We start from the raw sequence: 26,370 nt of genomic DNA on the forward strand, positions 1-26,370 counted from the left end.
TTTTGACAATTTGTTAAAAGGGTTATCTACGTTATATCATGTTTTACTTAATGGGCTAAAGCAACGTTTTTCTCGTCTACTTTTAATGCAGCAGGTCTCCCGAATCCATGCCATCCACAGGAGCTCACGTTTCCTTTCACCTGAATCACTAGGCTGGCTGATCAATCATTCAGCAAACATTTATTAGGCACCAATTTACGCTAGACACTGATAATGACAGCACAGACCTTGCCCAAGAGAGCTCACAGTCTAGGAGAGAAGACAGGCAAGAAAACCGGCATTTATAATAGAATGTGATGCATGCAATAATTGAAGTATGAACAAGGTCCAGAAGTAGCACAGAGGCAGAGGTGACTCATCCGGCCTGGGGGGAGGTCAAGGAAAGATTTTCTGATATAAGCCTCAACAGGGGTTCGAAGGCCAAGGAGGAATTTACCAAATGGACAAAGAGAGAAACGGCATCCCAGCCAAGAGAAACAGCACGAGCAAAGGCAAGGAAGCATGAAACCGCACGGAGTTGGGAGAGTTTGATGTAATTCAGTGCTGCTGGCCCCGCCAGAACACAGCGTTCAAAGAACAGAACAGAGAACAAAGAGACAAAGCAAGCAGGTGGGTGCGGGTCACCCAGATCTTTGCTAGAGACAATAAGAAATTGGTGAAGCATCAGATAAGCAATCTATGTAAGTTCCTCTGACTTCGGTGTGCTGGATAAATTAGGGGAAATCAGAAGCAGAGTGATTCTTTAGGATACGTCTGCAGTAGTTCAGGTGAGAAGGGATCAGGGTCTAAGTTAGGGCAGTGGCAGTGATAATAGGCAGAAAAGGCCAGATCCAAGACATACTTAGGAAATAAAAACCAAAAGGATTAAGTAACAGGCTGTGGGGCTGGGGGAGAACAAATTCAGGATGACTCCTAGATTTCTTGCTTGTCCGTGGGGTGGGTGGTGCTACCGTCAACTGATATGCGGGCTACAGAAGAAAGAGCAGGTTGTGGGGAGGGGAGAAAGAAATAGAAAATGAATTGCATTTCAGACATGTGGAGTTTGAGGTACCTGTGGGACATCCAGGTGGAGATGTCCAGTAGGCAGGTGGAAATACGGGCCTGGAGCTCGGGGGAGAGGTCGGGGCTGGAGATATAGATTTAGGAGTCATCAGCATATAGGTGTTAGTTACAACCATCGGAGTAGATGAGAAAAAAGTGGCAGGCTTTTGGCTAATATCACCTGGGTAGGCTATGACAACATGGTAATACTTGATAATTTCCAATTAACTTTGTGCTATGACAGATCTGGCATTAGAAAAGAAGACAGTTTCAAGTTATTTAAAAATATAAAAGCTGGTTCCATATCAGTTTCATTATAGAAATTTACCTAAGAATATGTGACAAGACGATCACCCAGGATTTTCAAAGTTGCAGCCTATTATAAAACCTTAGATGTTCTTACTGTAAAACTCTCCAAAGAAAGAAATGGCCATCCAGATGACCCATTCTTACCTTCTTGCGCAGTTGGTACCATCCAGGTTGTAGTAGCTGTTGCTTTTTTAACATTTTCCATCTCACTCTCATCTGTAATAACTTCCAGGGCTCCAAACTCATTTACGCGAAACTATCGACAAAGGTAGAAAGAGGCAAAATTTACAAAAGTGCTCAGAAGAGTCATCATTTAATGGCTGGTACAGTTTTTCAGCAAGTGAATTAGGTTTTAAAAGTTAATTTAAATAATTATATCTAGATCAGCTCACTACCACTATTAAGCGCCTTACATTAACCAATTTTGGAATTCTGGGAAGCAAGAATAGAACAAAGCAGCAACACGCTCCTTAAGGACACAAACAACCACACCTGAACCATCCTGTGGAGTTGCCAGCTCACTGATACGGCTTGTAACTTCAAACACTATTTTTTTAAATTTTGCTAAAATTTCTTTTTCTTATTTCATATTACTGCTTATTTAATCATCAAAGTTAAGTATAAGGAGAATTACTGTTTTCCCAGGAATCAACCTGTCTCACCCTAGTTCACCTAGTTTAAAGAAAAGGAGTGCTGCTATTCTGGAAATTACGACCTTTGCATTCCTAGCCTCATATTCCAAGATGTAAACAAGGACGGCTGAGCATGAGTCACGGGTCCTCCGGCCCCACACTTCCTCTTTCACCGTTCTTTAGAGTTCTCCTTTCTAACCAAGTCTCCTAGCTCGTGGCCAATTTTATTACTAAAAAGTAAGGGTATTTTGATTTCATGGACATTTTGACTCCAAATATTGAAAATTTCCTCTCACCTCCCAGAAAGCCTCAAACCAAATATTCTTCTACAATTTCTCAGACATCCTGTATATGTGTTGAAGGCTTTTCACTACTACCTGTGTGCAGGGAGGGGCCCCATCCTCCCTGAAACAGCTAACTTTACTCTCACATTCATGAAGTTCAAAGTCATTCGGTATTTCTTTTGTTTTTCCATAAAACAGAATGACTTTAGAGATCTAACTTTAACAGGGGATGAAGAGCTAGACAGCTCAAAATTCAAAAGGATTATAAAACTTTTTGCTTAAAGTTTCTAGATCTCTCACAGAAATATATATGAGCATGCAAATATGCAGTATTTAAATGAGGCCTTCCATTTCTTAATCTAAAAATTTATTTAATCAGCATGCCAACAGAATGATCTATTTTACCAAACCAGATGCACACTACAAGCCAGAAAAATCTTAAGCAAAAACTACACCTTTCTTATTAACTATTCTTTCTACCAGGTGAAAAGAGCACCTTAAACAATTTTCTGCACATAGTCCATCATCAGTAAAAAGCTTTCTAGACTGAACAAGCTGAAACAGTTAAGGAAAGTGAAAATGTTTTCTCCCTGTTATACACTCCAGATGCAAGTTCCCACGTAAAATGTATATACTAAACCTAGTGGGTTCACCTAAAAATGTCAGTTTAGGAGGTGGTAAAAAGTCAATTGGAAGGGAAAGAGCTAAAAATAACTTTACTTTTGGGGAAAAAAATAATTTTTAAATGATCAACTCTGAAAACAGAATATTTCAAAATAAAGCTGACAGTACCATCTACTGGGCAATAGTAGAAAAACCAAGCCATCATGATTATTAATGAACGATATTTAAAAATTTGGCAGAAAATCAATTCTGAATGAAAAATTTTTTAAACTGGCATCAGCCCAGGTAAGCAGTTCTACTTTTATTATATGTTGATGTTAAACTTTTCTGACAAATGGGAAACATGGCGAATAACACCAAACGTTTACATCACACAGAAAGTCTCCCATGGTTTAAGGTTCCACATTGCTGTTCACTACAAACCACCCTGGCACTTCAAATGCTGGGAAAGAGAACACTGCTGAGTGAAAACTTGAAATAAAAAATCAGACTATGACACTTGGAAGCTTTAGGCTCAAATACTTTCAAAGTTAAAAGGTATTATTTCCATAATATAACATTTAATCCCAGTTATTTTCTCCTTCTCCTTCTCCTAATAGTTATTGCCAGTAAGTGATCTACAGTCTAAGCACAAAGTAAAGATGCAATGGCATTTAAAGACACAGTTACCTCCTGTAAGCCAGGGACCCATGAATGGACTTTAGAGGCTGATAAATCCCATGACATATATGCAAAATTATTGTAAAGGCACATATATTTATCTGGGGATAGGATTCATAAGTTTTTATCATATTCTCAAAGGCATCCTATAACCTTGAAAAAAACTTAAAAGCATCTACTCTAATCCAAGTTACTTTATCTCAAAAGTAAGCTCAAAGTGTTTTCAAAGTATACCATCATATGCAAAAAGACATAGAGATCAATTCTTTTTCTGACTTCACAATTTGGATTTCTTGTTTCTTCCACAATATTACTATGGTTATAAAAAATGTTGGGCAACATAGGTTGTTAGTTAGGTGTTGCTGACATGACTGAGTTCCACAGATGGAATTCCAGAAAGACTGACACATTTCCTAACATTTTTTCTCCAATAAAACACTCAGGTTCTGAAATTGGTAATGCTTTTATGAATGATGCTGGAACCATGGAAACTTAATATGATCACTTTCAATTCTTTTTTTTTTTTAAGTTATTAGTTCTTTTAACCTAGATATCTAAAAAGCACTATAAAAAATTAGCAAATGACTCCATTCTACAAACAAGAATGTCAAAATTATAAACTTTACAAAAGGGCTTCATTAAGCAAATCACACACATCAGCTGACAATGTCACTCATTCTGCTAGTGGATACATCCAGGTCAATCAGAAGATTACTATATGCCTGAAATACATAAGGGGTTGTAAAGGTTTTGTTTGTTTGTCTTGGCTTAAACCGCCGTTAGGTGATTCATTCTCCTCCTTATTTTTGCTTGTAGAGGCAAAGATCTTTTGTCTATTTTTGCCCGTCTTTAATAGTAGATCATTAAAAGAGACTGCTGAGGTTACTATTTTTATTACTTTCTATGTTGACATGAGAGTTCTACTTACCAATCTGTTTTAAGGGCAAAGATATTTAATAACTGAACTGTTTTGAGTGTCTGTCAAGACAAGGTACCCTGCACTAAGAGTGCAGTGAATTTTCCAGTTGGATTTCTGCATCGCTGCTGCTGGGTCTTGCTCTCCCTTAAGTGGCAACTATTCTTACGAGATAAGATGCTATCGCTCTCAGGAGTGTACCTACATTTTAACTGAGGGACTCCAGGAGACTAAATCTTTATGACCCAGAGGAATAATTCTCTGCATATAAATTTCAGACATCATAAGAAGTTCGGGTAGAGAAATCGTTTAGGGACAGCAAACCCTACCATGAACCTTCCCACGAGCCTTATCGCTTAGTTGCCTGCCTGATCTTACAGCTGGCCTTGATATTAATCTACAAACACCAGTTTAAGTTTTAAAGAAATAAATTAGGCAATGGTAACGTTTCCAAAGCTTGTTTAAGCAACAATGTCTTGTTAATGACTACAACATTTTCAAGAAGGCCAGTGGACACTTGTCGTTCTCTCCTATCACTGCATTTCGGATGCTAGTCCCTCTCCTGGAGGTCCTCTTCTCTCCCCCGTCCCTGCCCCCGAAAGTCTTCACACAAACTCCTACCTATTTTCAGGCACCTAAAGCTCACATGACATCTGCTCCCAAAGCCTTCCTGATCCCTCCAGCTAAAGTAACACCTCTTCTAAATTGCTGTAACATTTTCCTCTCATCTCTTTTGATATAAAAACATTTCTCTTGTTAGACTGTAGTATAGCAGTGGGAAGAGAATTTTAAAATCAGAAAAGGCTGGTTGTTAAGACCCGGTTCTGCCAATAACTACCTGACCTTGAGCAAGTGACTTAACCACCCCAGGCCTCTGTTTCCCCATCTGTAAACGGACGACAGTGACAGAAACTACCTCAAGTGGTTTAAACACGAGAATTAAATGAAAAGATGGAGCAAGTTCTCTATTCTTTCCGCTACTGCACCCAAATCAGGAGCCTGTGCGCTGTGTCAGGTAAGGGCTGGTTAGACCAGTGTCAAGAGGGGAAAGGGGATTCCAGCAACAGGAAACAGTAAAAGCGACCAAGATGGAATGCCTTCAACTAGCTGCCTGGACTGGGAAGGGAACCGGAAGGCACGGAGGAGTGAAACGAGATGCAGCTGGAGAGGAAAGCAGGGGCTAGGCCACCAAAAAGCTTCTGTGGTAAACTTACGGGGCTTGAACTTTACCACCACAGATGCAGGAAACTGCTAAAGGATTTTGAGCAGAAGAGTAATATAAGTTGATTGGCCAGCAATCATGAGGCTCTTACAGGGAAAAATTCTTTCAAAACAGCAATAAACTGAAGCATATAAAAACCTGTTCCAGCGAAAAAGAATGCAACAATGAATATATGCATGTTCATGTATAACCGAAAATTTGTGCTCTACACTGGAAATTGACACAACATTGTAAACTGACTATAACTCAATAAAAAAAAATTAAACAAAACAAACAAACAAGCAAAAAAACCTGTTCCCATGATAAGACCCTGACCGCCACGTACCAGCCGAATGAACTTCAGTTGGCTGTCCCAGGGATGGCACATCAGGAAACCCACATGCCTTTGCCCATTAAAAAGAGAAGCTTCCAGAGTGTAAAACAAGCAAAGCATGATGTGAGAGAGTAGATTTCATGATTTATTCAACGTTCTTTCCAATAACTTAATTGTGAAAAATCGATTTCTCAATCACACCTCTTAAACAACTTAAATTTTAATATTAAGAGCAAGCGAATTAGAAATTCTAAGTAATATAATCAACTGGCTAGTCTCTGAGCCTCCACAGATAAAAAGGATTATAAAGTAGAAAATATTTTTTAAATATTTTTTTAAATCAAACTGTCAACAGCACATAAAGTGAACTGGATACATGGCAATTACCCAGGTAATTAGATGAGCCTAAAAGTCAAATCAAATAACCCAGATTATAATACCCACTAAGTGGCTTAATTACCTGATTACCTTAATAAAAGTAATAGGTTAATTCCTAAAATCCATTACTTAGAAAACCTTAAGGCAATCTAAATTTCTTTAGGGATGGAGACTTCACTCCATCATCAAAACTTAACAGAACAAAAATGACAAATTTCATCATCCACCTGACACACACACAAAAAGCCACTCAGAAGAAAAGGGATAAAGATGTATATGAAAAATAAGAGACAGAAGCAATCAAAAAAAAAAAAAAGCAGTTTACAAAACATACCATGAAGCAGTAAAAGATAAAATTTAAGTGCTTTACATATATTACTTTTTTCAATCCTATGACCACCTTATGACCTAAATCCTATATCCCATTTTATAGATAAAAATTCTGAAACTTAGAATTTAAGTAATCTGACAAAGCTCATGTAGCTAATACATGGCTGACACTATCAGAATCTGGAACAGCTTTTCTTTCTCAAAAATTTCAGCACTCCGGTTCTATCATATTTAATCCAGATGAACATTTGGAGAATGTTAGAGCAGATAAAATCCTTGGTATTCATTTAATTCCTTATTTTACCAAAGAGGAAACTGGATCCAAAGAGATTAACTGACTTGTTCAAGGTCACACAGAACTAAAACTAAAAACGAAATCTCATCTCCAGATTTCACTAAATCTCACTGCAGTGTTTTTGTTAAACTAAACTCAGATATGTTGGCACACTGCACTTAATTAAACCTAAACCAACTAAAATCTAAGTAGTTTTCTTCCAATAAGAGGCAAACTGTCCAAATATCACCACTGAGGTCTTGAACTAGGACAGTTTTGGCTCAACTCAGATACTTGCCAAGTAGCCACTAAAAGGGACTGAACTCCAAGACGTCAGTATTAGGGGGCAGGAATTTCTATATTCAAGACAGGCCAGAATGCCAAGCATTACCAAGGCAAGCCAAGAGACAGCCAGTTAGGGAGACAGGAAGTTCAAATACCTGAATGACCAAGTACAAACACAAAGTCCAAAGGGCCACAGGCAGGTTCAAGGTCCCAGAGACAGGATCAGAGCAAAAGCAAGTCAGAAATGAGGGGTGGGAGCGGCAGCTTTCCAGGTAGGGGCTTGCACAACCCTGCACCATGGTGCAGCAGATGTGGTCCTGGGGTGGCTGCAGGGGGCTGGGGCAAAGGGGCTGGGTGAGCACCTAGGAAAGGAGCGGACTGAAGCACTGCTCTCTGAGGGAGTTCTCATCTACAGGAAGGACCAGCTTCTGAACAAGGGATTAGATAAAAATCCATATTTAAGAGTTACAGTATAAACAAAGGAGGTGAATAGTACTGTTTATTCAATATTTAACATTCCCCACTTTTTAAATAAGACAATTCTTTTTCACAGGGAATGTGGTTTTTCCCTTAGTTATAAAGCCTATTACTACAAAACACACAAAGCTAGGTCTTCTAAGTCCGCTGCTTTTACATATATTGGCCATCATGACAGAGTAAAAACTGAAATGATCTTCCTTGAAACTATACATTAATTTCTACCTAATGAGTACAGACTGCAGAAATATTCTTTAGTCTCCTCCCCCAAGTGACAAAGGCTTCTGCCAATCCACCAGCAGTTCATCACCATGAGATGCTAAGGACCATGCATTGTATAAAACCAAAATCACTATGCTTAATTCTGTTAACTCTTATTTCACGTATGTGCTCACATTCATCTTAGTAATAATCAAAAGCAAAACAAAAAAAAAAACAAAACAAACACACAAGCAGAGATACACACACATACAATTTTATGTAATAAAGACAGTTTACCTTTAAGTCACTTCCTGGTAAGGTACCTACTCCATCTTTCCAATCCATGACACTGAATACATCAAACTCCTGGCCACTTGTGCTAGAGGCAGACTCAGTCATGATGTATTTTTCAATCTGGAAAAGGGGAAAAAATGCATATCACTAAATATTCTACATACAATCAGTTGTTATTTTAGTGGTCATTCCTTCAGTTTCCCTAAATTACATAATTTTCTTAATAACAATATCCCATATCCACAGATATAGAAATAACTACTTCAAAAATGTCATGAACATATTTTCTAGTATAATTCATAGTAAATTACAGAAGATAATATTAATAAAAGTTCTAAGGTAAAAAGGTGTCACAGTAAACTTTTGCTATTGTTAAAAAGAAAAGGAATACATTGTCTCATAGCATATCCACTTAAAACAAAAAATCATGACATATGGATAGAATTCTTCACCCTCTAAAGAGTTTTTTTTTTTCCTAATACTCTGACATTGAAAAGAGATTAGATATAGATAAAGGATAATATCCAACATAAAATACTGAAAAAGAAAAAAGAGGTCATTTAGATAAAAAAGAAATGAAAATTCAGTCCATTATTGACTGCTATCTATGCTAAATTTGTAATTAAGTTTGTTCTATCGATACAATGAATACACAGTGTGACTAATTCTTTCAATAAATGGATTTGTTAAATTCAGTTGAAATATCTGCTATGTTGATGTTCTGGGAAATAGGAAAACAGTCTAAAAATGTACAGCAAACACAATAAGGCTATGATAAGATAACAAATTTGGCTAACTACACTGTGATAATGCTTTATTTTCAAAAAGATTTCAAAACAAACTTTTTCATTATCATGTATCATTGATGGTAGTCTTAATACAGTTACTCTGAGACTTTTGTCTGTGTGGCATGGGATATAACAAATAAGTAATTTTGCTGGTGTCACTGACAGGTGATCAAAGATCAATGGGTCCTAAATCTAAATGGAAGTATCAGTATGATTTCATGATGCATTTTATATTTAGAAAATATGCATATTTTCTAGCTTTGTCCACTCACACACTCTAAACCACCACCAATCGACAGTAATGAACAGTCCTTGCAGATACTAAATACTATATATAAAATAGATAAACAAGTTTCTACTGTATAGCACAGGGAACTATACTCAGTATCTTGTAGTAACTTATGGTGAAAAGAATATGAAAACAAATATATATATATTCATGTATGACTGAAGCATTGTGTTGTACACCAGAAACTGAAACAACACTGTAAACTGACCTTACTTCAATTTAAAATTAATTAATTAATTTAAAAAACTCAGTAGTGAACAGTCTAGTGCTCAGACTGTGTCTCTAAATATCGTTTCTCTCAGGTCTTCCCAGAGAAGGAGCTGATTTCTGCTTGGTGACAGGAAACGTGCATGATGAGCCTGGAATATCCTGTCAAATAAGCAAGGAAGCTATCAAACACAGCAGACGTCATACTAACAGGACTCAGAAGCCAAAATGAAAAGGTTTCTGTTGCCCAAAGTAAGCACACTAGCTGTAGTGAACTGAAACACATCAAATAAGTTCAAATTCATGAGTTCATAACAACATTCCAAACCAACCAAGAACACCTCACTGATCCCCTTTTGAGGCTACAAGGGAACCAACTCATTACTTGGAAAAAGAGACAAGGATTCATCCTGCCTATATTGCATAAGAGCCATGAGAACTGTATCTAAGGGTAACCAAATTGTTGGTGAGAGGAAGTTTCTCTCTCTTTAAAAAAAAAAAAAAAAAATCCTTGCTAGTAAACAAAGAAATAACGATAGAACTGAAACAACCATTTGGAAACATTAAAATAATGGCTCTAGACAACAACCATCAATGTCTTCTAAGAATACCAATCCAACACCATCTATGAAGTAGTCCTACCAGGAAAAAGCTAAATCAAACCTGATGTAAGTATCAAGTCTATTTACAGGAAATATCAGAGTCAAAGGAACATGGGAAATCACACCACAAAGATATGAAGAAGCAAAATTCGGACTGTCAGAAACTCTTCAGCAATATTTCTCAAAGCGAGGTCCATGGATCCTGGGAACCCTGAGAACTTTTCAAAAGGTGCAAGAAGTCAAAATTATTTTCATAAAAACACTACCACATTATTTGCCTTCTTCATTACACTGGTATTTACACTGATGGTGGATAAAACTGCAGGAGCAGGGGCACCCAGGTGAGGTAGCAATCATTCTATTCTTCACTCCCGTGCACTCACAGGAAACAAATGTCAGTTTCACCAAAGACCGTCTTTGATGAAGTAAAATAAAACATATTATTAAGTTTTGATATTTGAATATATATCTTTTCAATATTCTGTGTGATGAAACAGAAGTATGCATAAAACACTCATGCATGGCAAAGTACCATGGTCATCTCAAGGAAAAGCACTTGTGAATTGTTTGAGATGCAAGCTGAACAAGCTGCTTTTAATCTGACTTTTATTTAAAAAATTATGTTTATTCAGGTTTGGGTATTTGGCAAATATTTTGTTAAAAATAAACGAAGTGAGCCTGACACGTCATGGAAAACACTGACAGCATTTGTTGCTAATGAAGCAATTCGAGCATTTTGGAAAAATTTGTATCTACCACCATGAGCTTGACAGTTTCCCAGCAGCGAAAGACTTTTCTAAGGCAATGGGTGGTAATATTTATGAGTATGATTTTTTTCAATATTTCATAAAGAAATAAGTCAACATTTGGAAAATCTGCATAACTCAAGTGAAGGAGTATTTTCCAAACAACCAATGCTTGAAGTTTCAAAATTATGCATGGCTGAAGGATCCATTCAAAGGGCAAAACAGACCAATGGATTTTAATGTAACAAAGTATAAAAAGCTCATTATTAGGTTTCAAACTGCATACTGCAACCCACCTGTAAGAAACTACCACATGTCAAGTTTTGGTGTAATATTAAAGAAGAATACCATCATGAAATGAAAATTTTCAAATATCCCTCCCTTTTCCAACCCCGTATCAGTGTGAAGCAGATTTTCTTCATATGCTTCAACCAATACAACATATTTCAACAGACTGAATGCATAAGCAGATATAAGAATCCAACTATCTTCTACTAAGCAAACATTAAAGACATTTGCAAAAATCTACCAGTGTTACTTCTCTCACTTCTTTTAAATTCTGGAAACTATGATTGTATTTCACAAAAAATATGCTAATATACACCAAGGTAATGGGCTTACTATTGTTATAAATAAATAACAAATAAATAACCAATATATTTTAATTTCTAATGCAATAAATACATATCTCTATATATATAGATACATATATAACCCACACAAACAATAGCTCTTTGGGTTTTTCATTTTTTAGAGCAAAAAGGAGACCTGTATCCAAAAAGTCTGAAAGTCACTGCTATACAAAATTATAAACTTATTTTCTGCACACAAAAAAAATATAAAAAATAGTAACAAATGAAAGAGGAAATTTGAAATTTAGATTGAGATTTAGCAGACATATTAACCGATCACAATACTGCATTTCACAGATCTTGTTTTGACCCTGATTTAAACTATCAAAAAGATTATTAGATAGGAGGGGAAGTATGAATACCAACTGACTATCTGATGATATTAGACAAATATCACTGCTTTTTTTTTTAGAGGAATGATGACGGCATGTACATTTAAGAGGGAGGTCTTCCCTGTATTTGAGAGATATTAACTGAAATTGTGAAATGAAATTATATACTTCAAGGAAGTTACTATAAATCAATCAAGGGGTAAAGTGGTGGAATAAGACTGGCAACGTGTTGGAAACTGTGTGAAGACAAGAGAGGGCCTGGTTATTATACTACATTCTACATCTTGGTTCTTTTTCCTATGACTTAGAGTAAACAGGAAAAAAAAAAACCTGTATTTCTTTGAATCATAGCTATCTTCTATTGGTGTTTACTAGATGCTTCAATAGTCTTTCTTCCTTTATCATTAAGACTTAATCCTCAAGAGAGGAACTAGGTTGTAAAGGCCTGAGGAAGAATTAATCAAGAATTAGTGAAACCATGAAATGAATTAAGACTCACACTTAAGTTCTCTACAACGCCCACCTCACTAAATAGATAAAGATCAGCCATAAAACTGGCTTCCCTATTAAGTAATGTAGGAGTCGCAACTCTTTCCTGATAAGACAGCAGAGTGACAGAACAATTTTCCCCGATGGATAAACTAGGTAAAACCTGAGTGCTCCTTTAAAAAGAAAGATTTTACTACTCGTTGTATACACTGCCATTTGCTCACCAGGTACTCAGTGTCAGACTTTTTGATCTATGAATTCAATCTCACTTTCCTCCAGAAAAGGATTCAAAACATCAGACAATTTACACATATGATTTCACGTACTTCTTTCTCACAGAAAGATGGGTTCTATCACGCCTCTAGTCAACACTGAAGAAAAGTGGGTTGCAGAGCTCAGTAACTCACCCAAAACCGTATTTGGTGGCATAGCCAGGATTTAAACCCAGGTCAGTCTGATTCCAACCATGGGCTTTCTTCCTTAACCACTGTCTTGTCCTGTCTCAAAGTCTTATCCCCTCTGAGAATCTGGCTAGACCTACTTTTCCCTATTCAGTCCTTGGAACATGGCAAATCCAGAAACCAGTTTACTAGTCCAAAGTTCTTGATTTATATAGATCAGTAGTACAGTCTGTATCCTTTTAATAAAATACCATCGAATATATGCTCCTTAACAAAAATGTCATTAAGACATATATTCAACACAAATAAATTTTTGGTATTTTCCTACCTAAAACCCATAATGTATGACAATTCCCAACAGCAAAATCCTGTCTGTGCATAGAACGAGGAATAGAAAATAGAAAAAAATCTAAGAGCTATCTCTGTACAAAAGCTGTAGTAAATGTTCACTACGTACTTTAGGAAATACTTAGAATACGTGTTTGCTATATAAAACCCTGGCAATGTTACATCGTATTCTCTGCTTATAAGCACATATCTAAAATTTATAAAACTTGTTTCCATCCATTGTTTCATTCTAAGGCTTGTGGGCATTCTGTATAAAATATTACAGCATAAAAATATTCACTACATTGTCCTTCCCATTATCTAATTTTGAAGCCACTGGACACTTTCACTGTCACAAGAAGTCTGAATAGCTAAGGCAGATCAGGTGTTTTTTTTACCATCTCCTAATCAGGTAGAACCAGCAACCAACATCATTTTAATAGAAGCTGCTTTTATGACCGCCTAAGTCTTCTTCCTTTTTCGTTTTCCGTAAGTGTTCACATTTGTATACAAACATACAAAGCCCTTCCACTGCAACAAATCATGTTTCTAAGAGTTAAGCGATTTTTTACTAATACTTAGAAATGCTATGTTTTGTATTTTCTTTAATTTTCACCTGGCACTGCTCCATCACCCCATTTGTAACCTCTACTCCACGGGCCTGAAAAACAGGTAGATAATAGTCACTTACAAAACAAGTCACAAACAGTATTTCTCATTTTGCATAAAATCACATCCCAAATTTCTTGTTAATGAGGCTAAGATTTCCTAAGGAAGTATTTTAAATGTGTACCATGATAGGTCTCTGTGTTATCAGCCAAGATATACCATTTTCCTCCTAACCTCTTCTAAATTCTAATGGTCCCCAGCCACTGCTGATGTCAAAAGGGACAGCTTTGGAGTTCACATATCCAGCAAACGCACCAAAGTGGCTTTTGATTCCCACTCACATATCTCACCACTGACAATCCAATGTGCTCCCACCAATGTCCATGGCAGGTGTCTCATCAAGGAGCTGATAACTTTACTGAAGGTGGAGACCATTACGTTGGCACCAATGCAATGTATCACACTCCCAAAGTCCCTCTTTTGTGAAACTTTCGCTTCTACTCACCTTTATTACAATCTTCTTGCCCAAAGAATTCAACAAAAGGGCTGGAGGACAGACTAAGTGACATTTAACGCTGTCCTCAGAATGACCTCCTGTACCTGTCTCCTGCACCACTCCTTGTCCCTAAACCAAAGCTGTGCAACCTGACTCTCCCTTGGGATTGCATATCTAACGGATGAACTTCCTCACTCTCCCATGCAAAGAAATGCCTGGAAACCCTAGCCTACCACATAACACTACTAATCTAGAAATATCAGGTAGTGATGAAACTAGCTAATATCTTACATTAAAAAAAATCCTATGTTACAAGTACATGGAGAGGCAGGCCCTCTCGTACACTGATGGTGGCATGACAAGCTGAAACCAGCTCTATGAAGACCAACTTTCAAGAACATATTCTCCAGTTCAGCACTTCTGCCTTAGAAGCGCATCCTACAGATACTTGCATGTATGTATAAAAAGTGTAAGAGGTGATTCACGGACCACAGCACTGTTCAGAATGTCAAAAAATTGGAAACAACCTGACTGTCCATCAATAAAGGACAATGTGGTACATCCATACTATGGTATAAAAAGCCACTGTAGAAAAATAATGAGGAAACTCTTTACATTCTGATATAGATAGAGTTCCAAGATGCTATTAATACTACTAATTTCACACAAGGTATAAAAATGGCATGGCACCATTTGTGTAAAACACATGGGGATATATAAATATGTGGATTGTTTATACAGGCAAAGACTATCTTTACAAGGATCTGTCAGAAGCTGGTGACACTGGCTACCTCCAGGAAGGGGCAATGGTTGGCTGAAAGACGACCATGGAAGGGAACCTTCCCTCTGGGCACCCTTTTGTACCTGTTGAATGTTTTTTTCCTTAAAAAAATTTTAAAAAATATGTTTTAAAATCTTGTTTCATATTTATTTAAAATACTCTACGTTATAAAAGGCATCTCTTCTTATGGAAATACTTAGTTTTTTTATTGATGCCAACAACAGAAGCTGCAGCCTAGAAGTCACTAAGGGAAATCAACCTCCCCAAAGCTCTTGTGTCATTTAACTAGTAGGTACTTAACTATATATGCAAATATGTCAGCTCCACAGATGGATGAGAAGAGAAAGGATAGGGTTCACCTCTCTACAACTCAGGTGTCAGAAATATACAGCAGATCCCTGGCATTTGCAGACTATTTACGGTTTCTACCATCCCTGAGTGGCAGTTGAGGTTCCTGTGACATTTAATAACTTGCCATTCTGCAGAGACATGACTCTGAACCACACACACTGTGAGCTGAGGGGCCCGGCCAAGGTGCAGGTGAGCTCTGGGTCAGAGTGCCTAGGCTCAGTGCTACGGCCACTGTGAACAAAGCGAAAAAAACTGTTTCTTGCTAAGAAATAAAACAAACAAAATTAATGGCTAGTTGATTCTTGTGTTGACGACAGAAGGAGGAGAATATGGAAATGTTTATGAAAGCAATAGGTCCCAGCCACGAAATAGAAGTTTCGGATAAATTAAAGACTAAAATGTCAAATGCAATGATGACTCAGACACACTGTGTGAACAAGACTACCAAATGCTCCAAGAGGAAATAAGTAGAAAAGATGTGTGAATTTGTTTCAATAAGTGCTCCAGACAGTACAAAGATTGCTCATCAAGTGAGATAAGCAGTTAAGATCTAGAGAGATCATTTACATTTCTCAGTTATACTTTAGTAATTTGAAGGGAGGAATTACGTGCTACCATGATTTTTTTTTTCAGGTTGGGGACTGGCGATGATCTTGAGATCTATCCCTCACAAATGTCAAGAATCTACTGTACCTTATTTTGACAGGAGATAAACAGAGTCCTTCATAATCCTCCCCTCATACAATATTCCTTCGCCCACATCTGCCGTGAGTGGATAAAATGATGGCTCAGAGGCGGAGGCACAGACTCCCCCAGGGCGGGCACCTCTACAGCACAGTCAAGGTGAAGAGCCTGCCTGGGGCTGAGACGAAGAGAAGATAACGGTCCCCTGAGAGATAAGCAACTCCATCCTGAACGTTCCCACATCAAGTGAAAGAGTGGGCCTTGCCTGTAAACGAGAAGTCTGGATCTGCAGATAGGGTGAGAATTACAGATTATGAAGAGAGCCTACTAACTGTAGCCTGGCCATTCCTGCTCAAACCACTGTTTTCAAAATATTATAGTATTTGCCAGAACAACTAGTTAAAATTCACTAAGACCAGTTAAATAGTTTTAATAATTTTACATAAAGGTGTTTTCTTAAGAGTTGCATTTTATAGCTTTACAATTAACAGGTGCATTTGTTAAAAAAAAAAAAAAAAAAAAGCTACAAAAATGACATGGCCAAGAATTGGGAGTAGCTGTAAAATGAGGGTAGACGTTACCTCAAAAGCAGCTTCTGAAAATCCAATTTAAGTTCTTTGGTTTGGGTCGGAAATTTAAAAAACAAAACAAAACAAAGAAACCACCCTCCCCTGGCTTATCGCAGGAGTAGTAAGAACTGGCAAGGCTTTTCTTCCAATGTGGGTGGCAATTGAAGGCTGGGAATACATTCAAAGAAAAGGTAAAAGGGCCAGGGATGCAGCTACAAGAGAGCTCATTAGATGTAAGACTGTCAAATAGTAATGATATTAAAAATAACAAAAACTTAAATATTTGTGAGAAAAAATCTTTCAGAGAGATGACAGGAATGAGATATCACTGCCTGTCAATGAGCTAAACTTACCCATTTTTGGTTTAAGAGGGTAAAGTATCTTTTGTAAAGAGTAAGTCAGGAATGCCAACCTTAAAATCATGACCGTGAGTCACAGAAAAATGACAGCTACGCAGAAGAGCGACATGGTGATGAGAAAAGCCAACCTCCCCTGTAGGGATATGACGCCCTGCTGCTACCACACCCACATTCATGCCATCAACTGAAGGTGGCTTTTGGTTTACTTTGTAGCAGTCATCGCTCACTAACCAAATGCTGTCTCAGGCACATTGTGACATTCTCAGAAGTTCTAAGGGCCATTCTTCAGTAACATCAGTAACAACATCTGCCTACTGCTGAACACCTTATTAAAGTGGCCCAGAAAACTGCTTTGAGCCTCCTTAACCCCACCCACCCTGCTCCCATCATCCTTTCGCAGACGCAAAGCAAGTCACTTCAGAGATGATCCTCAGACTTGCCACGCTCTCACAAACAAGTTCCTCTTTCCACCCCTCACCCTTTCCCAGACAAACCACCGCCTTCCCTTCCTCCTCTTCAATTCACTTTCCAAAGTTTGACAAATACTTATTCTGTGACTTTAGACCAACCAATCTCTTGAAACTTCAATTTCCTCATCTGTAAAATGTGGGAAAATAACAGAACTTTTCTTCGCTGGGCAATGGGGAGGATTAGATGAGACAAGACAGGAAATATCTCAGCGCACTATCACGTAGTAAGCAGTCAATAAAACGTGAACTTTCTATTATAACTATCTGGATTAGAAACAATTATTTGAGTTCATGAGAGCTGTTCAGTGAACTTAAAACAATCAGGCAGTGGCTTTTTTCTTCTTTCCTTTCATTTCAATAGCATTTCTCATGGTAAACCACCTGTGTTCAAAGCTCCATCAGATGATGTGAAGATCACTACATGAAAGTAGATGTTGTCTTGTTAATAATAATAATCTCTTATACTTACATGGGTCCAGAAATGACTAGATTTCTGCATACAACAATACCTCTGAAGTAATGGAGAGGGATCTGCCCGTGGGGAGGGAGCTGGACCTGAAGGCTGGGCTCTCTCTGCCATCACACTGGGCTGAGAGCACACTGGGGACCAGCCTAAGGCATTTCCAAAAGACTGGGTGAAATGCTAGAATGACATTTCCTGAAGTCTGCCCCAAAACACAACTTTTAGAAGACCATTTACTCATGTCTCATGATAACAGTTTGGTGCTGAGGGAGATGTGTAATCCCCTAGGGTCTGTGAGAGACACATGGCACACATCAGCAGCGGTGCAGCAATCCGTGATGTGCCGTCTGGGCCAAAGGTTCCCACAGTCCCTTAGCCTTGTGACTCTGTTACCACAGTATGGCGACTTCCACAGAACCCACTTTTTGGAAAATGCTGAGCTATGGAACATAAATTCAAGAAAAAATAATATGAGAGTAGGCAGTATCTCACAGGATAGAATTTATTCATCTTCAGAGATGCTACTTTCTGGCAGAGCTCCCTATCTGCATCCGCGCGTTGAGATTTATAGTGCCTAATGCTGGGGAATGCCCTCAGGTCCTAGAAGTCGAGGCTGGAGAAGGTGACCCTGAGAAAGACACGGCCCCTGCGTCCTCAGGTCTAACAATGGTTTTCTGATTGACTGACTGCTGGCCTCCTACATACTTTCATTAACACCAGAGAGGCCCGCAGCCTGTAACGGGAGAACTCACATACCCACAAATACAAGGCCACACAGGGTAGTCCGACAAAGCCAGTAATCCTAACACACATTCAAGGGATACAGACCTCCTGGAGCTGGGAAGGTTTCTTCTACACTTTGTCATTCTAAAGGTTCTTATCAATACTAGCTTATTCGACCCTCACAGTTACCTTTTAAGACTGCCAAGAATTCTCAGCCTCATTTTACAGATGAGAAAAATAAGACCACATAACCAATAAACAGACTTTCCCTCCCAAGACAGTGCCCCTCAGACTATCCCACACTCTGTACTGTAGTCAACAAAGAAAGCAACTGAATATAAAGATGAAAACCACAGCAGCCAGAGTGCGGGGGCTGAATCCTGCCTTCACAATTTACTAGCTGTATCATCCTGGACAGGTTACCCAGCCTCTCTCGAGCCTTAACGCCTTCACCTAAGGAATGGAATAGGAATATCTACTTCATAGAGATTAAAAAATATTTTTTAAATTATTCATGTTAAAGAGTTTTGTACTTTGTGGACACTCAGTCCACAATAGCTACAGTTACTTTGAAGAAAAGAAACAAGCTGCTCTCCAGAAACATCCCCTCCAAACATGGGTTTGCCAGATGCCTGAAGCATCCCAGAGCAGAGGAATAACGGTGCAAAAGCCAATACCTTTGGTACCACAAAGCCCTATTTGATTACTCAGCAGTCTAGAAGTGAAGGTGGGGAAAAGAGAGGCTTAAGAACAATGGTAGGACTCTGGATTTCAAGGACAAGTAAAATTTCAAAATGAGTTCGTGAAAATGACACAAGGTCAAACAAACTAATAATTTAGTTTTTCCAAGCTCTTACAAAGGAAAAAAAAAATCAAACATTTTAACAATGAAAAAAAGTATGAAGGACATAATCTCTGAACAAAGACCCAAGGCTAAGTAAGCTATTGGCAACCTCGTTGTGACGTTTTTGCTGAGGAGGCATAAAAGCTTCCTTGCATACCAACTGTGGACCTGCTTTCAAGAAAGCTAGCACAGAGGCAAACGGAAAGCACCGTGAGAGATCACAGCAAGAGGCCAGGAGAAGGAGGGATGAAAGCTATGGATCCTCTCCAAAGGGGACTCAAATGACTGCAGTGAGAGTCTTTCTCTGGACGAGTACTGGAGTATGTGTATGTAAGATGCCAGGAGAAGAGGAGATGGAAAGACATAATCTACACACCAATTGTAACACTTACTACATCATATCATGACCATTTATTTATAGGAGGTTTTGGAGGAAAGAGACCTTGATTTATTCATTTCAATATCCTGTGTGAATATCCACTGTAGGTATCAATAAAATGTATCAAATGAATGAATAAAAGAGAAGGGGAAAATGCAACAAACTAGTTGCGGGAGGGACTAGGGAGGGGGAAAATCAGAAAAAGATCTTCATTTGTCCGTCTGTCTCGCATTCTCCAGTGAAAGTTCTAACAACTAGGCTGCTAAGTATTTATTTACCTCTTTGGCAGAAGCATAACACTCCTGCTCCAAGAAACCCTCCTTATTTAAGTGTCAGTGGAGAACACATCAAAAGAAGTTAAATTCAAACCTCTTAAACAGGCTCATTCAATAAGGATAAGAGAAAAATCTAAACTCACACTTGAAGCATCTCTCAACAAACACATATTGCTACAAAGAAAAATTTCCCTTTCAAATCAAGCATGACAGATACCAGCTTTGATATTCTACTCAACCAGCCTGATAAGAACTCTGAAACACACACATACTGGAATTGAGATCTGTTGTGGAGAGATGTGAAATTTCGCCCCGAGGACCCAGGTTCATAGATTGTAGGCAGGCAAAACTCTAGACCATTTCAATGTGAGAACTGAAATCCCAGTAGCATCAAGAACAAATCCTTGAGAACCTGGGTCTTCTGTCCACCATCTATGCTTACGTAGTAGAGATGCCTGAGTGGCAACTCACCTATGCTTCTTTTAAATATGAAATTGGTTATCAGGACCGCTCCCTCTTATTGATTTTTTTTTTCAAAAACACCCTGCCCCTGTATCTACTGATCATATTTTCATGAATACGACCCTGTTTATAACGTAGCAATGGTTTACCTGATTTGCTACCTTTTCTGCCAGGGAGATCACACACAGAGGGGTAGTCACTGAAGGCAACCTTTACAAAATCTCAACTTCCTGCCCTTCCGTTTGTTACTGTAAGAAGGATGAATTATTTGAGATTCTGTGGCCTAACCTACTTACTTCCTCTGAAGGAGGAACAGAAAATGAAAAATGCCTTTCAAGAAAAAAAAAAAGTGCATAGAAAATGAAATCACAAACTGACATTAACAGGCTTACAGTATACTTAATATACTCTCTATAGATGCTTTTATTTGAAGTTCATTTTCAATGTACAGACAATAAGATATCTCAATTTGAGGCAGAAATATCCTGAAAAATGCTATCATGTCATCAACATACTTCTCCTGTAGAGTAATAATAGGAATTTTACACACATCAGAGGGACTCAAAGGGCATAAAAAGAGCAAGAACCTGTCTGACACAGATATTTCCATGCTTATGCAAAATACACATGAACTTAAATTAAAAAAGAAAACTAAAAGTAGTATCTTGTTCTTTTTTCTTATTTCACTTCATAACTTTTTAAATGCTAAAAGTAGTATCTTCTTTTTTCTTATTCTGCTTCATATGTTTATAGAAGATAGAGCTAAAATTAAAAGATTTACACTTGACTTCTCTTTTGCATATAACAAATTAGATTTGACCAGATTTTATTTCTCTCACAGAAGTCATGTGCATGGCTTATCTTGATAACCATTTGTAGCTAAACTCCTTATCAACAGATTGAACAGCTAGGCCTCAAATCTGCCCAATAAGATCACAAAGCAATAGGGTGAAATTATTTAGATCATTTAACAACCAGACCAGGGATTTCAAGTCACACTTCAGGGTTCGATCAGTGTAACAGATGGGGGAAAATAATAAACTGAATTTGGTGCCTGAACCATTCTACTCAAAGTGTTCTAGTAACTGAACTAGCTTAATTTTATAAAATTACATATATCATAAAGCTATGGTCCAATTTGAAAAGGCCTGGCACACAGTAGGTGCTCCAAAAAATTTACTGGATGACAGAGTTTCAATAAAGGAGAAATAGTCCATCACCCTACAACCAGTGCACACAACAGCATCCTTCTAAGTCAGATTAAAGCTCTGCTTGATGGACCATAACTCAGATAATAGAAATATTTATTATATGACTCCCACTGTAATCCAGGACCACCCAATGAATCAAAGACTCTTCACTTCATTGTAAATTGGCCTATGCTTCTGGTTAAAGAGTGTAACACCAGTAATTACAGCATTTTGGTGAATATATTCTTAGTCATATTCTCTATTATCTTTTTTAAACTTTGTTTCTAACAAACTAACATTCCTTTCAACCCTCAGAATCTCACCAACATTATCTCTATCCCTCATTTTAATTTTCTTCTTTTACCATCAGAGTAAATTCCATCATGTTTCGAGTTCCCATCATGTTTTTAGGTCCCATTTTTTTGACTGACTGATTGATTTACACTTTTTGATAACTAACACTACTGCCTTATCAGGTCTCTTCTTACAAAGAACAAAAGAAACCTTCTTATAAGTAAGCCCAGTAATTCCCAAACCTAATCTGAGTAAGGTTTTAACAGTTGGTGATCATTTCAAGGCCTCGAGCTAGATAAAGGTGTTCTTTTCAGCATACTTCAGTCTTTTCCAACTCACAATTAAAAAAAAAAAAAAAGAGGAAAGTGAAGAGACAGGGATTTCTTCCCATCTTTTATACATCTGTTCGCTACTGCTCATCTTAGTGACCAACGTATAAGAGCAAATATATTAATCTAGAATGTGTTTTCTTAGAAATATTCTAACAATTACTATTTCGAAAATTAGAAAGTCAAAGACATAACAAAACAAAAGCCAGTGTCACTTCCCCTGGTCCCCTCTCTTTCAAACTGCATGATACAAACTTAGACAAGTTACTAAGTATCTCTGAGCACCAGTTTGCTCTAAAAGAGAATAATGCCAAATGCTCAAGGTTAGTGAAAGTATTAGAGATAATACTCAGTGCTCAGGACAGTACCTGGGCACACAGAAGGCACTCAGTAAGTATTTGTTAGATGAATGAATAAATGAATGAATGAATGAATGAATATACAGTATCTAGCTTAATGCTTGGCATTCAAAAGGCACTCAATATACAATTACACGGAATATATCAACATTTCACAGTGTTTTGCAGAGGGCACCCCACCTCCCAGGCCCCTGCTTAGAAACACATGTCGCACCACATCCAGCAGTACCACCACAGTACTTACTGCACTTTCCTCCACCTTTCACTAGCACTGAACCATGCCTTCGTTTGGGTAATTACCACTGTGTGTGTATGGGTTATCTCCTCAACTAGATTATAAATGCACTGCACTGAGGTCAAGGACTGTTGCTTTCTTTGTAGCCCCAACAGATTCATTCATCCCACCCTACTCTAACGTGTTGATTATGTGAATGACGCATTTCCCAACAGAGACTTACACAAAACAGACACTCAATAAATACTTGCTGACTGACACAAAACACTGACTTACAGAAAGAGTAGTAATACAGAGGTGTCGCACTGTGATACATAATATATATGCAATTCTTTCAATCACTATCCAAGTCATTCATTGTAAGTCCACTTCTGAGGCAGAAACTAAAGCTCATCAGAAGATCTCACATCCAGCATCACCCAGCTTTACTCAAGTTCCCCTTGAAAGTCCTGGTTCTTTCCTTCAAACCACTCTGACTCTTAAATAAGGATTTCTTAAAGGCCTTTTTCAATCTGACTTCATAAATCAAACTCCTGGGGTAAGAATGCAGGGAACTCCTCAAGGGCAAAGATCTAGTCTTTTAGTGTTCAGCACTATAGGAGCTCAATAAAAACAAGATAACTCATAGAAACACTGCTAGGGGGACTGCTCAGGTTACCCAACCCTGGGACCCCCAAGGGTACCCTGGTCCACACCACATAAAGTAACTAACTTCTTTTGTAAATTTCCCATCCTAACTGTATCTACAATAAATAACCTTGGTTGATATATATATTTCTTAGAAATAAACTACAAGGAGTGGGGAGGGAAATAGCTCAGTGGTAAACTGTATGCTTAGCATGCATAAGGTCCTGGGTTCAATCCCCAGTACCTTCAAATTAAAAAAAAAAAAAAAAAAAAAGAAGAAGAAAAGAAATAAACTACCAAACAAATCAGGACTTATTCAAGAACCAACCTTCAACTACTCAGGGACTAATTAACAAGATATGTATTTCTTTCTTCCTCCATCACTGAGTTTTAGGGTTCTTAGAATATTGATTGGATAATTTATAAGAAAAGGGAGATAAACTAAAACTAAAACTTGCCAGGGTGTGTCAAGTTCAGTATTATCAAATTGAAGATAATGACAGATAGTAACTGTGATTTTTTTTTTTTCTATCTAGGTAATAGATAGTGGATTAGAATTAGAATAAAGTAGCAAAGGGATCTACAAAACATGGCGGGGTGGGAAAGCCCTACAGGGACCCTCCCCTAAATCCACAGTCATTTGCAGGACCCATTTTCTAGCCCCCATAGTCTAAATTCTTACTAGTCCAGTTAGCTATTTTCTCATCCTCATTTCCCAGCTGACTCTTGTAACTCAAGTGTTCATTACAGCACACGAATTCCGCTCACATCAACCCTTCCACTTTCAACACCCTACCACTTCCACAATTCAGCATCATTTTCATTTTAAAGTACTTATTTCATTTACTCCTACCTATTATTTGGCTAGTTTGGGATAAATACATTTCAATTTGTATTCAACACAATGTTAAAACATGGTCCCTTCCCTCAAGAAGCCAAGGCTGTAAAAGATAAACTACATTTTCCTAAAGAAAAGAAATATCCCCTGGAAATATCGTGACAAGCCCATGTAATATACACACCAAAAACCAATCTAACACTTTTAGCCAGGAATTAAATCATTCTGTTTGGCTCATGACAATCTACCCCCTGCCCTTTTCACAAAACATGGCTAAGGTAAAGTGGTAACATGACTACCAAAAGTTTAGACAACTCATCATAGTTCTCAAAACCTTGTATCTTATTTGATCCCTTCAACAGAGAAAACAAGGCAAGCATTGTTGCTCCCAATTTCCTGATGGAAAAATCTAGTCTGAAAGGATTAAACTGACGTTCACCAGGTGACACATTTAGTGGCTAGATTGTCTTCTGATCCCCACTCTAGCACTCCATCTACAGTTACAGTGACTCCCCAAAGGAAGAAAAACAGTCTCCACTCAGCACATCTAAACTCGAAACTCACCATCCTAGGAAACACATTTGACTCTGCTTGAACTCTACTTCTACCTGCATGATCTTCTTTAGCTGTTCTTGCCTCCTTATCTCCACTGCATCACCTACTTGGATCACATCTATGTATTTTGCTATTATACTATACAAGATGATCCACAAGCAGAAAATGACAATAAATTTCCATTAACAATCATTTTTACATTGGCATTTATTCAGTTCCGACATCACTTAGTGTCAAGACTTCCATGCATTCAAAGGGGCCCTTACAAAACCACACCTACCCTGGTTATGAGGTGGCCCAATAAGGATTACTAGTCCTGCCAATTTATTTTGTTTTCTTTTGCTAAACAAGAATTAGGAGTTCCTTTAATACTCAAGTCAGAGGAGGAACATGAAAAGAAGCAGAAAAAGAAAGGGAAAGATTAAAAGCGAAAGAAAGAAAGAAAGAAAGAAAGAAAGAAAGAAAGAAAGAAAGAAAGAAAGAAAGAAAGAAAGAAAGAAAGAAAGAGAGAGAAAGAAAGAGAGAGAAGGAATAAAGGAAGAAAGGACAAAAGGAATAAAAAAGGTATAAATGGTAGAAAGCACTACAGTAGCACAAATATACTTTGATGCTCTACCCTTTGCCTGAGAATGACTTCTATCCTGAAAGTAGGCCCTGGATTACTAGAGACAAGCCAGCACCCTCCAAAATTACCAAAGGGATCTTACTGGACAACAGCTGTATTCCCTATGGAGATATGCTTAAAAGTTGACAAGTTTATGCTAACACACTGGAAACTCACTATAACCCTATGACAAGATATTTGGCATGAGTCAGCCCACATCGGATTTGAGCCATAGAAGATATGTTCCTTAAATACCCTCAGAGATCTTGTTGCAGATTTCACCTACAAATTTTTACCAAGTTCCAGAATCTTCGATATCACTGTTGTACTTGTACAATAGTTATATTAGTTTACAATTGCTTTGTTCTAGTTTTTCTACTTTCTCAATTCCAAAAAATGAAACTACTTACTTTATATAGAAAACAGGTGCAACTGAAGTGTGAATTAAAAAAAAAAAAAAAGCCAGTTCAGATTATCCAGAACAATCTCTTAAATTTTCCTAATGTTTTATTTCAGCCTCAATCACACTTAGTGTCAAGACTTCCACGCATTCAAAAAACCATCGCAAAATGTTTTTTCTGCCAACCCTGTCCCACACTCTCCTTCCTGATTCCCAAACGCACCTTCTAACATTTGCAAGAATATCAAGCAATTTGTTTCAGCAAGCAACTCTTACCTAGTGGCGGTGAACAAATAATTGTCTGGTGGTCTTTACGACTGTCGTCCCCCTCAAGACTTCACCTGGAGGTCTAGCACTGATTTGAAGACAAGAGAAGTAAAAGTATCATCATTAAAAAGAGAAGTAAAAGTATCATCATTAA

At 37.8% G+C, this 26,370-nt stretch overlaps 1 protein-coding gene across 5 annotated transcripts in view; it reads right to left on the minus strand.

Moving 5' to 3' along the window:
• L3MBTL3 (L3MBTL histone methyl-lysine binding protein 3) overlaps positions 1-26,370 on the minus strand; it is a 108,677-nt gene that overhangs the window by 78,709 nt on the left and 3,598 nt on the right. For 3 of the 5 annotated variants that reach the window (XM_031456309.2, XM_031456311.2, XM_031456308.2), the window contains exons 2-5: positions 26,226-26,304; positions 8,244-8,360; positions 1,495-1,606; positions 1,052-1,126 (exon numbers count right to left, since the gene is read on the minus strand). In XM_031456309.2, coding sequence (XP_031312169.2) covers positions 1,052-1,126; positions 1,495-1,606; positions 8,244-8,345 — 289 coding nt within the window. In that variant the 5' untranslated portion in view covers positions 8,346-8,360; positions 26,226-26,304. Of the gene's footprint in view, positions 1-1,051; positions 1,127-1,494; positions 1,607-8,243; positions 8,361-13,669; positions 13,689-26,225; positions 26,305-26,370 lie in introns of those variants that run through there. The other 2 variants (XM_064486702.1, XM_064486703.1) reach the window with 2 other exon arrangements.

Source organism: Camelus dromedarius, chromosome 6, assembly GCF_036321535.1.
Source record: "Camelus dromedarius isolate mCamDro1 chromosome 6, mCamDro1.pat, whole genome shotgun sequence".
In the NCBI taxonomy this organism is placed as follows: domain Eukaryota; kingdom Metazoa; phylum Chordata; class Mammalia; order Artiodactyla; family Camelidae; genus Camelus; species Camelus dromedarius.